Source organism: Schistocerca piceifrons, chromosome 9 (assembly GCF_021461385.2).
Source record: "Schistocerca piceifrons isolate TAMUIC-IGC-003096 chromosome 9, iqSchPice1.1, whole genome shotgun sequence".
Taxonomy (NCBI): Eukaryota; Metazoa; Arthropoda; class Insecta; order Orthoptera; family Acrididae; genus Schistocerca; species Schistocerca piceifrons.
Window position 1 is genome coordinate 52289266 of NC_060146.1, and position 17371 is coordinate 52306636.

Genomic DNA, 17371 nt, shown 5'->3' on the forward strand with positions numbered 1-17371 from the left:
GTCATCGGCAAACTTCAGTGTTTTTATTTCTTGTCCCTGGACTTTCATTCCTACTCCAATTTTTTCTTTTGTTTCCTTCACTGCTTGCTCAATAAGCATATTGAATAACATCGGGCGTAGGCTACAACCCTGTCTCATTCCCTTCCCAACCACTGCTTCCCTCTCAAGGCCCTCCACTCTTAGAGCTGCCGTCTGGTTTCTGTACACGTTATAACCAACCTTTTGCACATTTTTTTACCCCCACCACCTGCATAATTTCAGTTTTTCAGCCAAAATTGTCAAAAGCCCCTTTCTAAGTCTAGAAATGTTGTCAAGGTATGATGCCCTTTCCTTAACCTATCTTCTGAGACAAGGGTAGGGGTCAGTTTCCCTCTCCTGTCCTTACATTTCTCCAAAATCCAAACTAATCATTCCTGAGGTTGACTTCTACTAGTATTTCCATTCTTCTGTAAAGAATTCGTGTTAGTATATTGCAACCATGACGTATTAAATTGATAATTCCGTAATATTCACACCTATCAGTACATACTGTCTTTGTAGTTGGAACTATTATATTCTTCGTGAAGTCTTAGGATATTTCGCCTGTCTCATAAATCCTGCTCTCCAGACGGAAGGATTTTGTCACGGCTCGCTCTCGCAAGGCTATCAGTAGCTCTAACGGTGTGTTATCTACTCCCGGGACTTAAGTCTTTCAGTGCTTTATCAAATTCTTCATGCAGTATCATATCTCCTTCCTCATCTTCCTCTATGTCCCATTTCCACAACATTGATCACAAGTAAATCTCCCTTGTACAGTCCCTCTATATACTCCTTCCACCTTTCTGCTTTCTCTTCTTTGTTTAGGTCTGGTTTTCCATCTGAGCTTTTGACATTCATACAAGTGGTTCTCTTTTCTCCAAAGGTCTCTTTAATCTTCCTGTAGTCAGTATCTATCTTACTCCTAGTGATATATGCTTCTACATCCTTACATTTGCCCTCTAGCCATTCCTGAGTAGCCATTTTGTAATTCCCATCGATCTCTTTCTTTAGACGTTCGTATTCCCTTTCGCCTGCTTCATTTACAGCATTTTTATACTTCCTCCTTTCCTCGACTAAATTCAGTATCTCTCGTGTTACCCAAGGATTTCTACTAGTCCTCGTCTTGTTACGTATGATCCCCTCCTGCCTTCACTATTTCTTTTTCGAAGCTACCCATCCTTCTGCTATTGTATTCCTTTCTCCTGTTCTTGTCAATCGTTCCCTAATGCTCTCTGCGAAATCCTCTACAACCACTGGTTCTTTGAATTTATCCAGGCCTCATCTCCTTAAATTCCCACATTTTTTGCCTTTTCTTCAGTTTTAATCTGCAGTTCATAACCAATAAATTGTGGTCAGAGTCTACATCTGCTCCTGGAAATGCCCTCCAATTTAAAGTCTGGTTTCTAAATCTCTGTCTAACCATTATATCATCAGTCTGAAACCATTCAGTGTCTCCAGGTCTCTTCCACGTATATAGCCTTGTGTCAGTATTGTGAAACCATGATTAAATCAAGCCCTGAGCAAAATTCTACCAGTCGGCTTCCTCTATTATTCCTTCCGTCCCAGCCCATATTCCCTTACTACTTTTCCTTCTCTTCCTTTTCCGACAATCGAATTCCAGTCCCCTGTGACTATTACATTTCGGATCCCTAAACCATCTGAATAATTTCTTTCACCTCATCATACATTTCCTCAATCTCTTCTTCATCTACGGAGCTAGGTGGCAAATAAATTTGTACTGCTGTGGTGGATCTGGGCCACAATAATGCGTTCACTATGCTGTTCATAGTAGCATATGCGCATTCCTACTTTTTTACTCATTATTAAATCTACTCCTACACTACCCCTATTTGATTTTGTATTTATAACCCTGCATTCACCTGACCAGAAGCCCTCTCCTCCTGCTACCGAAGTTCACTCATTCCCACTGCATTCAAATTTAGTATTTCAATTTCCATTTTTAAATTTTCTAACCTACCTGCCCGATTCAGGGTCCTGACATTCCACACTCTGATCCGTAGAAAGCAAGTTCTGTTTCTCCTGATAGCGACAGCCCCCTGAGTAGTCCCCGCCAGAAGATCAGAATGGAGGACTATTTTACTTTCGGAATATTTTACCCAAGAGGATGTCGGCTTCATTTAAACATACAGTAGAGCTGCATGCCATCGGGGAGAATAACGCCTGTCTTCCCTTGCGTTCAGCCGTTCCCAGTACCAGCACAGCATGGCCAGATCTACATCTACATCTATATCCATACTCCGCAATCCACCATATGGTGCGTGGCGGAGGGTACCTCGTACCACAAGTAGCATCTTCTCTACCTGTTGCACTCCCAAACAGAACGAGGGAAAAATGACAGCCTATATGCCTGTGTACGAGCCCTAATCTCTCTCATCTTTGTGGTCTTTCCGCGAAATGTAAGTTGGCGGCAGTAAAACTGTACTGCAGTCAGCCTCAAATGCTGGTTCTCTAAATTTCCTCAGTAGCGATTCACGAAAAGAACGCCTCCTTTCCTCTAGAGACTCCCACCCGAGTTCCTGAAGCATTTCCGTAACACTCGCGTCATGATCAAACCTACCAGTAACAAATCGAGCGCCGGCCGAAGTGGCCGTGCGGTTAAAGGCGCTGCAGTCTGGAAAGGCAAGACCGCTACGGTCGCAGGTTCGACTCCTGCCTCGGGCATGGATGTTTGTGATGTCCTTAGGTTCGTTATGTTTAACTAGTTCTAAGTTCTAGGGGACTAATGACCTCAGCAGTTGAGTCCCATAGTGCTCAGAGCCATTTGAACCATTATTTTTTTGGAACAAATCGAGCAGCCCACCTCTGAATGTCCTCCCTCAATCCGGCCTGATAGGGATCCCAAACGCTCGAGCAGTACTCAAGAATAGGTCGTATTAGTGTTTTAAAGCGGTCTCCTTTACAGATGAACCACATCTTCCCAAAATTCTACCAATGAACCCAAGACGACTATCCGCCTGCCCCACAACCACAACTGCCATTACATGCTTGTCCCACTTCATATCGCTCTGCAATGTTACGCCCAAATATTTAATCAACGTGACTGTGTCAAGCGCTACACTACTAATGGCGTATTCAATCAGTCAATCATCCAGACTGTTGCCCCTGCAACTATTGAAAAGGCTGCTGCCCCTCTTCAGGAACCACACGCTTGTCTGGTCTTTCAACAGATACCCGTCTGCTATGGTCCCACCAACGGTACGGCTATCTGTACCGCTGAGGCAGGCAAGCCTCCCCATTAATGGTAAGGTCCATGGTTCATGGAGGGAGGGGGGGAGGAGAATATTTTTGGGGGACCGGGCGGGGGAGGGAGTAAGGCCTTGTAAATGTGGAAAGCTAGTGCGTTAATCGCCAGTGAAACAGCAATAAGTTAAATGCAAGCATGCAAAATGGCATGAATTGTCAGATAGTTCGTGGGATGGAGTTTCATGCTTGTTGCCCTTGATCGATCAAGGCAGAGGCGGTTAATACTGGTTCTACATCTACATCTACATGGTTACTCTGCAATTCACACTTAAGTGCCTGGCAGAGGGTTCATCGAACCATTTTCATACTACTTCTCTACCATTCCACTCTCGCATGACACACGGGGAAAAGAAACACCTAAATCTTTCCGTTAGAGCTCTGATTTCTGTTATTTTATTATGATGATCATTTCTCCCTATGCAGGTGGGCATCAACAAAATATTTTCGCATTCGGAACAGAAAGTTGGTGATTGAAATTTCGTAAACAGACCTCACCGCAAAGAAAACCGCCTTAGTTTCAGTGGCTGCCACCCCAACTCGCGAATCATTTCAGTTTCAGTGACACTCTCACCCCTATTGTGCGATAACACGAAACGAGCTACCCTTCTTTGCACTTTTTTGGTGTCCTCCGTCAATCCTATCTGGTAATGATCCCATATGGTGCACCAATATTCCAGCAGAGGACGGACAGGTGTAATGTAGGCTGTCTTTTTATTGGGTTTATCGCATGTTCTAAGTGTTCTGTCAACAAAGTGCAGTCTTTGTTTCGCCTTCCCCACAATATTATTTATGTGATCTTTCCAATTTAAGTTGCTCATAATTGTAATTCCTAGGTATTTAGTCGAATTGACAGCCCTTAGATTTGTGCAATTTATCGTATACCCAAAATTTATGGGATTTCTTTTAGTACCCATGTGGATGACGACGCACTTTTGTTTGTTTAGTGCCAATTGCCACTTTTCGCACCATACACAAATTCTCTCTACATAATTTTGTAATTGGAATTGATCATCTGATGATTACAGCGTTACATCGTTATCTGCAAATAATCTAAGGGGGTTGCTCCGATTATCACCTAGATCATTTACGTAAATCAGGAACAGCAGAGGGCCTATCACACTACCTGGAGGAACACCAAATATCACTTCTGTTCTACTCGATGATTTACCGTCTATCACTACGAACTGTGATCTCTCTGAGAGGAAATCACAAATCCAGACACATAAATGAGACGATACTCCATATGCACGCAATTTGATTAATAGTCGGTTGTGAGGAGCGGTATCAAAAGTCTTCTGGAAATCTAAGAATATGGAATCGATCTGAGATCGCTTGTTATCATCACTCATTACTTCATGGGAATAAAGAGCTAGCTGCGTTGCACATGAACGATATTTTCTGACTCCGTGTATTTATGCATCAATAATTCATTTTCTTCAAGGTAATTCACAATGTTCGAGTACAGTAATACTCGAAAATCGTACTGCTAATTGAGGTCAGTGATATGGGTCTGTAATTCAGTGGGTTACTCCTATTTCCCGTCTTGAATATTGGTGTGGCCTGTGCCACTTTCCAGTCTTTAGGAACAGACCTTTCGTCAAGTGAGCGGTTGTATATGATTGCCAAAAAAGGCGCTATTGTGTCTGCATACTGTGAAAGGAACCTGACTGGTATACCATCTGGACCGAAAGACTTGCCTTTCTAAAGTGATTTGAGTTTACGGTATATTGATAATTTTTACTTATGGACCGTCTGACAGCAACTGAATAAAACACAATTTTAGTGCCATACGCGTTTCGTCTTTATTTTCTGCAAGGCATCATCAGTGGCAGGTTACGTGGACAATTTCTTATATATTACGCTGCTGTTGCATTTTTCGTGTTGTTCTTCTTCTTATGAATACCAATTTGCGGTTTTTGTTCCACATTCCACAGCACTATGAACTGAACGCTTGTTCCAATGCAATGTAAGAAATTGTCCACCCAACCTGCCACAGATGATGACTTGTAGAAAATAAAGGCGAAAACGCGTATGACACTAAAATTGTGTTTTATTCAGTTGCTGTCAGACGATTCATAAGTGGTGGTGGTGGTGGTTGTTGGGATGTTTAAGGGGGACTAAACAGCTAAGGTCATCAGTCCCCCATTCCAAAAACAAGCGAGACAAAGTCGCAGAGCAGATAAAACCCCAAGGGGAAGGAGACTGCCCCCCCCCCCCCCCAGGTGCTGAAGAACACAAATTAGGCAACGAACACTACAGAAAAGAAGAGTACAGACGAACACCAGACAGAAAGAAATAGAAGAAAAGAAGATGGCCGGAGACTGGTTGACTGACCACGACAACAAAAAAGGGAAAGAGTCAACCATCCGGTGAGACACCAAAACAGCAACAAATATGGAGAGACGCGAGGACAAAAGACACAGAAACGGAAAAGTGCAGGACCCCCCTAAATGGATCCATAAAAAGGACTAGCACGGGTAAAATGTAAAACATTGTCAGCCATGGAGGCATCGTCGCATAAAATCAAAGGCAAGGTGCCCGGGATCCATAGGTAAAAATTATCAATATACCGTAATATTACACGCAGCTGAGGAAGACAGGACTACAAAAGTTGATCTGAGTTGTTTAGCAACGCCTAAGATATCTAGTTTTATGTCACTGATGCTAACAGCTGTTCTGGTTTCGAATTCTGGAAAATTTACTTCGTCTTCTTTCGCGAAGGAATTACGGAAAACTATTTAGTAACCATCATCGGTAACATTTCCATTGCTGTCGCGCAGTGACGGGGTTGACCGTCCTTTGTGGGCGACGTTGGAGTTGACATTGGATGATGGCCCCTACGTGCTGGACTGGTGACATATTTGGTGATCCAGCAGACCAGGGCAACATGTTGGCACTGCAGAGCATGTTGGGTTACAACAGCGGCATGTAGGCGAGCGTTGTCGTGTTGGAAAACACACCCTGCAATGATGTTCATGAGTGCCAGCACGCCAGGTAGAATCACAATTTGTAGTCAAGGCGCGTTGGATAACTACGAGAGGGCTCTTGCTGTTATACGAAATTCTACCTGAGGCCATACCTCCACGTGTATGTCTAGTAAGTCTAGCATGCAATCAGCTTGGTTGCAGGCAAGCCCTCAACTAACCTCCTTCTAACCAACACACTGCCATCATTGGCACCGAGGTGCAACCAGCTTTCACCAGAAAACGCAACCTACCTCCACCCTGCCCTCCAATGAGCTCTCACTTGACACCACTGAAGTCAGAAAACGGCGATAGTTTGGGTTTAGATGAATGCATACCACAGCGCGTCTGGTTTGAAGCTTTCCTTGAAGTAACAAATTTGTAACAGGTCCTTGTGTCACTGTACTTCCAATCACTGTTCAGATTGCTGCTGAGACTTTGCACGATGTTCCACTGGTCCTCTCTCTCGGTAGTGCCACATGGCCGTCCGGAGCCAGGTCTTCGTGCGACCGTAAATTCTCGTTATCACCACCCCCAGCAGTCATGTAGAGTGGCTAAATTCGTACAGAGTCTTTCTGCAATATCGCGGAAGGAACATCTAGCCTCTCGATAAAACTCAGTGGTGTGTTATCATCAGAATGAGACTTTCACTCTGCAGTGGAGTGTGCGCTGATATAAAAATTCCTGACAGGTTAAAACTGTGTGCCGGATTGAGACTCGAATTCGGGAGCTTGCCTTTGGCGGGCAAGTGCTCTACCATCTGAGCTACCCAAGCACGACTGACGCCCCGTCCTCACAGCTTTACTTCCGCCAGTACCTCGCCTCCTACTTTCCAAACTTCACAGCTCTCCTGCGAACTTTGCAGAACTAGCACTCCCGGAAGAAAGGAAGTTTAATATCAGCGCACACTCCGCTGCACAGTGAAAATCTCATTCTGGAAACATCCTCCAGGCTGTGGCTAAGCCATGTCTCCGCTATATTCTTTCTCCCGGGAATGCTAGTTCTGCAAGGTTAGCAGGAGAGCTTCTGCGAAGTTTGGAAAGTAGGAGACGAGGCACTGCAGAAGTAAAGATGTGAGGACGGGGCGTCAGTCGTGCTTGGGTAGCTCAGACGGTAGAGCACTTGCCCGCGAAAGGCAAAGATCTCGAGCCCGAGTCTCAGTCCGGCACACAGTTTTAATCTGCCAGGAAGTTTCGTTACTTATTATGTTGGAACAACTTTTCATGATTCTGTTTGACATTCCTTCAACACGACGAGAGGAGATTGTAGCCATCTGGCGTGGAGAGTCGCGCGGGATTAGCCGAGCGGTCTGCGGCGCTGCAGTCACGGACTGTGCGGCTGGTCCCGACGGAGGTTCGAGTCCTCCCTCGGGCATGGGTGTCTGTGTGTTTGTCCTTAGGATAATTTAGGTTAAGTAGTGTGTAAGCTTGGCAACGGCCTTGCCGCAGTGGATACACCGGTTCCCGTGAGATCACCGAAGTTAAGCGCTGTTGGGCGTGGCCGGCACTTGGATGGGTGACCATCGAGCGGCTATGTGCTGTTGCCATTTTTCGGTTCAAATGGTTCAAATGGCTCTGAGCACTATGCGACTTAACTTCTCAGGTCATCAGTCGCCTAGAACTTAGAACTAATTAAACCTAACTAACCTAAGGACATCACACACATCCATGCCCGAGGCAGGGTTCGAACCTGCGACCGTAGCAGTCGCGCGGTTCCGGACTGCGCGCCTAGAACCGCTAGACCACCGCGGCCGGCCCATTTTTCGGGGTGCACTCAGCCTCGTGATGCCAATCGAGGAGCTACTCGACCGAATAGTAGCGGCTTCGGTCAAGAATACCATCATAACGACCGGGAGAGCGGTGTGCTGACCCCATGCCCCTCCTATCCACATCCTCCTCTGAGGATGACGCGGCGGTCGGATGGTCCCAGTAGGCCACTCGTGGCCTGAAGACGGAGTGCTTTAAAAAAAGTGTGTAAGCTTAGGTACTGATGGCCTTAGCAGTTAAGTCCCATAAGATTTCACACACACTTTTTATTGTGGGGGGTGGGGGGGGGGGATGGAGACGCTTGGCTGATACGCTTACAATTTTTGAGAAAGAGCCCAAGGACTTGTTGTGATGGGCGAATAACGATGATCCAGTAAAACCAACATATCTGGGACGCTCATTAAGAAATGAAACACATTATTTTTGTCATCCAATTCCGGTTGAGAAAATGCGGTATTTGTCGTTGGACATAGTGAAATATTCTCGCTTCAGCGCCTATAGTTTCATGAAGTTCCCACAGGAGTTGGCGCTATAAGTAGCCTTCAAAATGGCGTCTGTAACGGAGGCGCCTTCCAAGCAGAGAACTGTGTTTGAGTTTCTTCCGGTGCAAAACTATAGCACCGCAGGTATTCATAGGCGCTCGTAGAATGTCTAGGGAGTTCTGGCAGTGAACAAAAGGACGGCGAGTTGTTGGGCGTGGCTTCTGTCACCATCACAACAAAGTCGCGCTAACCTGTTTCATTTGCTGTGCTCCGGCCAACCGTACACAGTTGTGACCCCTGGAACGTTAGGACGTGCGGACACTCTCATTCGAGGTGGTCGGTGGATCACAGTCCAACACCTCGTTTCACCACTGGGCGTCTCCGTTGGTAGCGCTGACACACTCGTCCACCAGTCGGGACGCTGGACTTCGCACCTTCCGACGTCCATGTATTTGGCCCAGTGAATGATGCACTCCGCGGGAAGTAGTACGTGAGTGGTGCGGAGGTTACTAATGCACGAAGACGTAGCCTCCGAGTGGTGGCATGCGGTCATAAAGGCCCCCCCCCCCCCCCCCCCCAGTAAGGTGGCGTAAGGCTGTCGCATTGAACGGAGATATCTACGTCTACATCTACACAGATACTCCGCAAGTAACCGTATAGTGCGTGGCGGAGGGTACCCTGCACCACTACTTGTCATTTCCCATCATGTTCCACTCGCAAACCACGCGGCTGCTACGGTCGCATGTTCGAATCCTGCCTCGGGCATGGATCTGTGTGATGTACTTAGGTTAGTTAGGTTTAAGTAGTTGTAAGTCTAGGGGACTGATGACCTCATATGTTAAGTCTCACAGTGCTATGAGACATTTGAACCATTTTGAACCACTCGCAAAGAGAGCGAGGGAAAAACGACTGTGTGTATACCTCCATATGGGCCCTAATTTATCGTACCTTATCGTCACGGTCTTCAGGCGAAATATACGTTGGCGGCAGCAGAGTCTTTGGGCAGTCAGCTTCAAATGCCGGTTCTCTCAATTTTCTCAAAAGTGTTTCTCGGAAAGAACGTCGCTATTTCCTAAAGGGATTCCTATTTGAGCTCCCGAAGCATCTCCATACACTTACGTGTAGTTCGAGACTACCGGTAACAAATCTAGCAGGCCGCCTGTGGATTGCTTCGACGTCTTCCTTCAATCCGAACTGGTACGGACCCCAAACACTCGAGCAGTACTCAACGAAAGGTCACACCAGCGTCCTATTGCCGTCTCCTTTACAGGTGAGTCACTATTTCATATGTTTTTGCATGGAAATAATGTGAGGTATTGGAATCCCCAATGAAGCTAACCTGCGTTCAGAAAAAATTGTGTTTATTTCTTACCGGTCGCCTGAGGTTGACCACGCAAAGCCCTAATTTCGAATTAGGATTTAGCATAGTCAACCTCACGGTTTTTATATACTAACATTGTATCTGTTCTTTCGGGCATGTCCGAAAGAACAGATACCATCTTAGTATACAAATATAGTTAAGGCTCACCGGCCATTTGACCATCTTCTTCTTCTGTGCGAATGCACGAACAGTGCCCGAACTCTTACGGGAATCGGCAACGCGCCGCGAGTAATGAGTATAATGGGCGGGGGCACTACGAATGTAATGCGGGACAATACGATGAGAATGTGGGTTTCGGGAAGAGGCGTGTCAGAGATAAATCCCTGCAGTCGCGCTATCCTCTGTGTCCTCGGTGGCTCAGTTGGATAGAGCGTCTGCCATGTAAGCAGGAGATCCCAGGTTCGAGCCCCGGTCGGGGCACACATTTACAAAAAAAATGTGTGTGAAATCTTATGAGACTTAACCTAAATTAACCTAAGGACAAACACACACATCCATGCCCGAGGGAGGACTCGAACCTCCGCCGGGACCAGCCGCACAGTCCATGACTGCAGCGCCTCAGACCGACACATTTTTATCTGTGCCCGTTGACGTATGTCAACGCCTGTAAGCAGCTAAGGGTGTTCATTTCATTGTAATTTCACAGGGTTTTTACCTCTCGGTCGAACCAGGCCTCGGAAGGCCCAACGGTACCGACCGGCCGCCGTGTCATCCTCACGCGACGGGCGTCACTGGATACGGAGGGGCATGTGGTCTGCACACCGCTCTCCCGGCCGTATGTCAGGCTACGAGACCGGACCCGCTACTTCTCAATGAACTAGTTCCCCAGTTTGCTTCACAAGGGCTGAGTGCAGCCCGCTTGCCAACAACGCTTGGCAGACCGGATGGTCACCTATCCAAGTGCTTGCCCAGCCCGACAGCGCTTAACTTCGGTGATCTGACGGGAAACGGTGTTACCACTGCGGCAAGGTCGTTGGCTCGGGATTTTACCAAATATACGTGAAATACTAAACACATTTTGGTCAGGTAATCAGATGCTTGGATTTGCTTTGTACTCGTTGTTGTTGTCGTCTTCAGTCCTGATGTCTTGTTGTTGTTGTGGTCTTCAGTCTTGACACTGGTTTGATGCAGCTCTCCATGCTACTCTATCCTGTGCAAGCTTCTTTATCTTCCAGTACCTACTGCAACCTAAATCCTTCTGAATCTGCTTAGTGTATTTATCTCTCGGTCTGCCTCTACGATTTTTACCCTCCACGCTGCCCTCCAATGCTAAATTTGCGTGATCCCTTGATACCTCAGAACATGTCCTACCAACTGGTCCCTTCTTCTTGTCAAGTTGAGCCACAAACTACTCCCCAATTCTATTCAGTACCTCCTCATTATTTATGTGATCTACCCATCTAATCTTCAGCATTCTTCGGTAGCACCACATTTCGAAAGCGTCTATTCTCTTCTTGTCCAAACTATTTACCGTCCATGTTTCACATCCATACATGGCTGCACTCCATACAAATACATTCAGAAACGACTTCCTGACATTTAAATCTATACTCGATGTTAACAAATTTCTCTTCTTCAGAAACGCTCACCTTGCCATTGCCAGTCTACATTTTATATCCTCTCTACTTCGACCATCATCAGTTATTTTGCCTCCCAAATAGCAAAACTCCGTTACTACTTTAAGTGTCTCATTTCCTAATCTAATTCCCTCAGCATCACCCGATTTAATTTGACTACACTCCATTATCCTCGTTTTGCTTTTGTTGATGTTCATCTTATGTCCTCCTTTCAAGACACTGTCCATTCCGTTCAATTGCTCTTCCAAGTCCTTTTCTGTCTGTGACAGAATTACAATGTCCTCGGCGAACCTCACAGTTTAAATTTCTTCTCCATGAATTTTAATACCTACTCCGAATTTTTCTTTTGTTTCCTTTACTGCTTGCTCAATATATAGATTGAATAACATCGGGGAGAGGCTACAACCCTGTCTCACTGCCTTCCCAACCGCTGCTTCCATTTCATGTCTCTCGAGTCTTATAGCTGTCATTTGGTTTCTGTGCAAATTGTAAATAGCCTTTCGCGCCCTTTAGAATTTGAAAGAGAGTATTCCAGTCAACAGTTTCAAATGATTTCTCTAAGTCTGCAAATGCTAGAAACGTAGGTTTGCCTTTCCTTAATCTTTCTTCTAAGAGAAGTCGTAAAGCCAGCATTGCCTCACGTGTACTCAAATGGTTCAAATGGCTCTGAGTACTATGGGACTTAACTTCTAAGGTCATCAGTCCCCTAGAACTTAGAACTACTTAAACCTAACTAACCTAAGGATATCACACACATCCATGCCCGAGGCAGGATTCGAACCTGCGACCGTAGCGGTTGCTCGGTTCCGGACTGTAGCGCCTAGAACCGCTCGGCCACCCCGGCCGGCCACGTGTACTCGTTAATACTACTGTTTAAAGAATCGTAGTTGGTGGGGGGAGTGGGGGTTGGGGGAAGGGGCGTTTATGGTAATTACTGAAAGTTATTACCATCGATACAGCAAGTGCCGGCTTACCTGTGGAGCCACGCCGTTCTCAGAGGAAGTAGTCTGCTGGTCGACATCCATCCTGCTGGTTTCAGTACTGCAGCAGCTGCCACTGACGCCGCGGTTCGCGAGTTTTTGGACGCTTTCGCCGATCTAGTCGGACTCCGGATACGCCGCGCGTGTTCCGAATGAGGCGCGAACCCGGCCTGCAGTGTGTGTGGGACAGAGTGGACGACGCGTCAGACTGTCCGTGGCGTCGCAGAGGGAGCGCCTCGGGCTGCGGTCCGGCAGCTGGTGGTGTGGGGTGGGGGAGAAGGGGGCCGTCCAGTCGCCTACCGTATGTCGTGGCCGCGGAGTGGGGGGCAGCGTGTGTCGGCGCGACTGCCGAGTGACCTCCAAGGCTGCAGCGGCGGAGCAGCCGGTGCGCTGTCCACCCACTCTTCGCCAACACGCGCCTCCGTGGCCGAGGTCTTGTGAACTTATCCGCATTATCAGTACGCCACCTCATACACATTGGTTGGAAAAGAAATGGCAACGCCAAACAATACCTTACGAAGAGAAGTGAAATATACATTTTCCTAGGTAACATACACTACTGGCTACTGAAATTGCTACACCAAGAAGAAATGCAGATGATAAACGGGTATTCGTTGGACAAATATTTTATACTAGAAGTGACATGTAATTACATTTTCACGCATTGGGGTGCATAGATACTGAGAAATCAGTACCCAGAACAACCACCCCTGGCCGTAATAACGGCCTTGATACGCCTGGGCATTGAGTCAACACAGCTTTGATGTCCCATACAGCTTCAACACGATACCACAGTTCATCAAGAGTAGTGACTGGCGTATTGTGACGAGACAGTTGCTCGGCCACCATTCATCAGACGTTTTCAGTTGGTGAGAGATCTCGAGAATGTGCTGGCCAGGGCAGCAGTTGAACATTTTCTGTATCCAGAAAGGCCCGTGCAATGCCTGCAACATGCGGTCGTGCATTATCCTGCTGAAATGTAGTGTTTCGCAGGGACCGAATGAAGGGTAGAGCCACGGGTCGTAACACATCTTAAATGTAACGTCCACTGTTCAAAAGCCCGTCAATGTGGACAAGAGGTGACCGAGACGTGTAACCAATGGCACCCCATGCCATCACGCCGGGTGATACGCCAGTATGGCGATGACGAATACACGCTTCCAATGTACGTTAACCGCGATGTCGCCAAACACGGATGTGACCATCTTGATGCTGTAAACAGAACCTGGATTCATCCGAAAAAATGACGTTTTGCCATTCGTGCACCCAGGTTCGTCGTTGAGTACACCATCGCAGGCGCTCGTGTCTGTGATGCAGCGTCAAGGGTAACCGCAGCCATGGTCTCCGAGCTGATAGTCCATGCTGCTGGAAACGTCGTGGAACTGTTCCTGCAGATGATTCTTGTTTTGCAAACGTCCCCACCTGTTGTCTCAGGGAACGAGACGTGGCTGCACGATCCGTTACAGCCGTGCGGATAAGATGCCTGTCATCTCGACTGCTAGTGATACGATGCCGTTGGGATCCAGCACAGCGTTCCGTATTACCGTCATGAACCCACCGATTCCATATTCTGCTAACAGTCTTTGAATCTCCACCAACGTGAGCAGCATTTTCGCGATACGATAAACCGGAAGCGCGATGGGCTACAATCCGACCTTTATCAAAGTCGGAAAAGTGATGGTACGCGTTTCCCCTCCTTACACGAGGCATCAAAACAACGTGTCACGAGGCAACGCCGGTCAACTGCTGTTTGTGTATGAGAAATCGGTTGGAAACTTTCCTCATGCCAGCACGTTGTAGGTGTCGCCACCGGCGCCAACCTTGTGTGAATGCACTGAAGCGCAAACCATTTGCATATCACAGCATCTTCTTCCTATCGGTTAAATTTCGCGTCTGTAGCACGTCATCTTCGTGGTGTAGCAATTTCAATGGCTAGTAGTGTATTTAAGTCATTGACATTGCAACACCACAGGTTAATGTAAACGGGAAAGAAACCACCGCAGATGTGGAGTTCCGGTACACAGATAACCGGCGTAACCGCCAGAATCTACAATGCAAGCATTCAAACGTCCATTCATGGTGTTGTACAAGTGCCGGATGTCAGTTTGTGTGATAGGCGCCATGACTATTGGAACTGGTCTGTCAGCACAGGGATGTTGAATGCTGCTTATAAATCAGAGTAGAGTTGTCGTACGATGACGTCACACACGCTGTTATTTGGAGGCAGATCTGGTGATCGAAAAGGCAAAGGCAGCATGTCGACACGCTGTAGAGCGTGCTGGGTTGCCAAAAGAGGATGTGGGCGAGTGTTATCGTGTTGGAAAACTGCCCCTCGAATGCTGTTCATGAATGGCAGGACGACAGGTCGAATCCCGTATTGACGCACAAATTTCCAGTGAGGGTGCATGGGAGGGCCACGAGAGTGCTCCTCTTGTCATACGGAGTCGCACCCCAGACCACAGCGCCAGGTGCAGTTCCTGAGTGTCTAGTGCGCAAGCATGTCGGTTTACTGCCGTTACCGGCAGCGAGGCGAAACCAGCTTTCACCAGCACACACAACAGACCTCTCACTGCCCTCCGCTGATATCTCGCTTGACAGCACGGAAGTCGCAGATGGCGGTGGTTTGGGGTAATTGGAATGTACACTACAGGGCGTCTGGCTTGGACTGTCCTTGCAGTAACCGATTTGTAACAGTTCGTTGTGTCACTCTGGTGCCAACTGCTGCTCAAATTGCTGCTGCAGATGCAGTACGGTGTGCCGGAGCCACGTGCCAGAGACTATGGTCTTCGCTCTAGGTACTGCCACGTGGCCGTCTGGAGACCGGTCTTCTTGCGAGCGTACATTGTCGTGACCATCGCTGCCAACAACCATGTACTGTGGCTACATTCTTGCCAAATCTTTCTGCACTATCGCAAAAGGAACATCCAGCCTCTCGTAGCCACATTACACGACTTCGCTCAAACTCAGTGAGGTGTTGCTAAAGGTATCTTTGTGGTCTTAAAATCTTTCTTCACTAACATCAGCTGACGACGTCTAATCTTAAACGTAACTACCGCTCAAAAGCGTTACTGCTTGTATTTAAAGGGAAACCTAATTTGCATCCTCATAGTTGCGATACTAGCGCCGCTCTTATACGACTGCTGCGAAATGTGAATGAACATTATCTCTGAGATGCAGAAACACGCCTACCAACCATCGTTTACGTTGCACGATTCCTCCTTGGTGCTGCGATTTCTTGCCCCGACAGTATGTGTTCCAAAACGCCTCTGTGAAAACGGGAGTCGTACCTCATACCTCGGATTACACTGGCGGTAGAAAAGTATGGTCCTGAGTTTTCAGTAGCCATTGGGCTAGGGACCATTTGCAAAACCAACAGAGGGATCGGCTTACTGTAACTATCCTACAGCACAGGGATCAAAGTATGAATATTACACACTTCCTCCTGCTTAGGCAAATGGGCCGAATGGTTTGATAATTTTTACATTTTATCTGATCTACGTTGGACCTTAAGGGGCACATCGACTCACCATTAGTTCATGGGTGGTTCCTTAGAAAACATAAACGAGGGTTTTACAATTTTTTCGTATCTAAACTGAGCTGTGGAATCCATAACGGCTAAACACAGAGAATGGCTCAAGTTTTTACAGTGTATTCCTAAAAACCTGAGTTCAAACAACCCTGAAAAATATTATTGGTTTCTTTATCCTTTTTCGAGATAGAGTGGTCCCAAGTTACTAGTTATGGGCAGTTCCTCAGAAAATCCCTCTGCCCATCCCCCCCCCCCCCCCCCCAAAAAAAAAGTCATCTTGCCATTTTTTTTCGCATCAAAACCAAGATGCGAATTCCAAAATGGATTTAGACTGCAAATTCCTAAGGTCCCGATGTGGAGCAACTTTGAAAATTTTATTACTATATTTATGCGTTTCCGAGATATAGAAGTTGAAATTTACGTAAAACACGCGCGTAAAATCCGGTGTGACGTGAAATCTAAATAATAAATGACTACAGACAACTGTTCAGATTTCAAAGTTGTGTTTTCTAGAATTTATCTGCAAGTGCCGTCTTCTCGTTTTGAAAACTCTTTATCCGATATCGAGAAACATCGGTTTAGGGTACTGAAACGGAACCGCGAATTCCAAGACGGTTAAGCACAGAAAATTGCTGTAATTTTTACTATATATTCTTAAGATCCCTATATCGAACATCCTTGAAACTTTTCGTGATATCTTTATCCGTTTCCGAGAGTTACTGACACTTAAACTACATATGAGGAATACGCTATGAGGCGAATACATTGTTTATAAAGTAACGTAGCGCGGAGAAATATGATGTAAAGTGCCTTCAATATCATCAGAGAGGTTCTGGAAACCTGATGTTGTACTATTGAAGCAAATGCAAAACTTTCGTGCCCGTAAATTCAGGTGTGAAGCGTAAAATTTCTTTTGCACTGTTTCCGTTTCACGTAAGTAAACTATTAAAACTTTTTCGGCCCCATATAGTTCCTTTTATATGAATACCATAGCGTGCAGTGGCAGGGGAAAGAAAGAAACCAGTGGAAAAGTGTTCCATCACAGCTTAAAAAAGACGACTATGCTCCTGTTTAAAAGATTGTCTGAAGAGCGGGCCACCAGCTGGTTCATTCTACGCCCCTCAGCGTCTTTAAAAATGTTCCAAAAATTCTGGGATGCAAATATTTTCGCGCTTTTTATCTGAGAGAGGACGCAGCGGCAGTGGGAAAGAGACGGAAAAGCATTAATACTGTAAGATAGTGGTTGTGGCATATATAGAACGAGGGAGACAATGGCAATGTGAAAGAAAGAGAGGGACAGAGTGGCAGTGAAATGTTGTTGCAAGTGACAGAACAGCTACAATTGAAAGAAAACAGCCCTCGGTCACTATTTTTAACGAATTAGCCGGTTTTCAACACTGCTAGGAGTGTC

At 46.5% G+C, this 17371-nt stretch overlaps 1 protein-coding gene, 1 non-coding gene and 2 pseudogenes across 2 annotated transcripts in view; 2 read left to right on the forward strand and 2 right to left on the reverse strand.

Moving 5' to 3' along the window:
• Positions 1 to 12651, reverse strand: part of LOC124716987 — a 225313-nt gene extending 212662 nt beyond the window's left edge. Inside the window, exon 1 of the mRNA XM_047243610.1 lies at positions 12426 to 12651. Coding sequence (XP_047099566.1) covers positions 12426 to 12476 — 51 coding nt within the window. The 5' untranslated portion in view covers positions 12477 to 12651. The remainder of the gene's footprint in view (positions 1 to 12425) is intronic.
• On the forward strand, positions 7675 to 7791 carry LOC124717644 (annotated as a pseudogene).
• Positions 10221 to 10294, forward strand: Trnat-ugu. Its single transcript has one exon. It is a non-coding gene; the product is annotated as a tRNA-Thr (tRNA).
• On the reverse strand, positions 10735 to 10852 carry LOC124717582 (annotated as a pseudogene).
• Positions 12652 to 17371: the final 4720 nt, after the last annotated feature.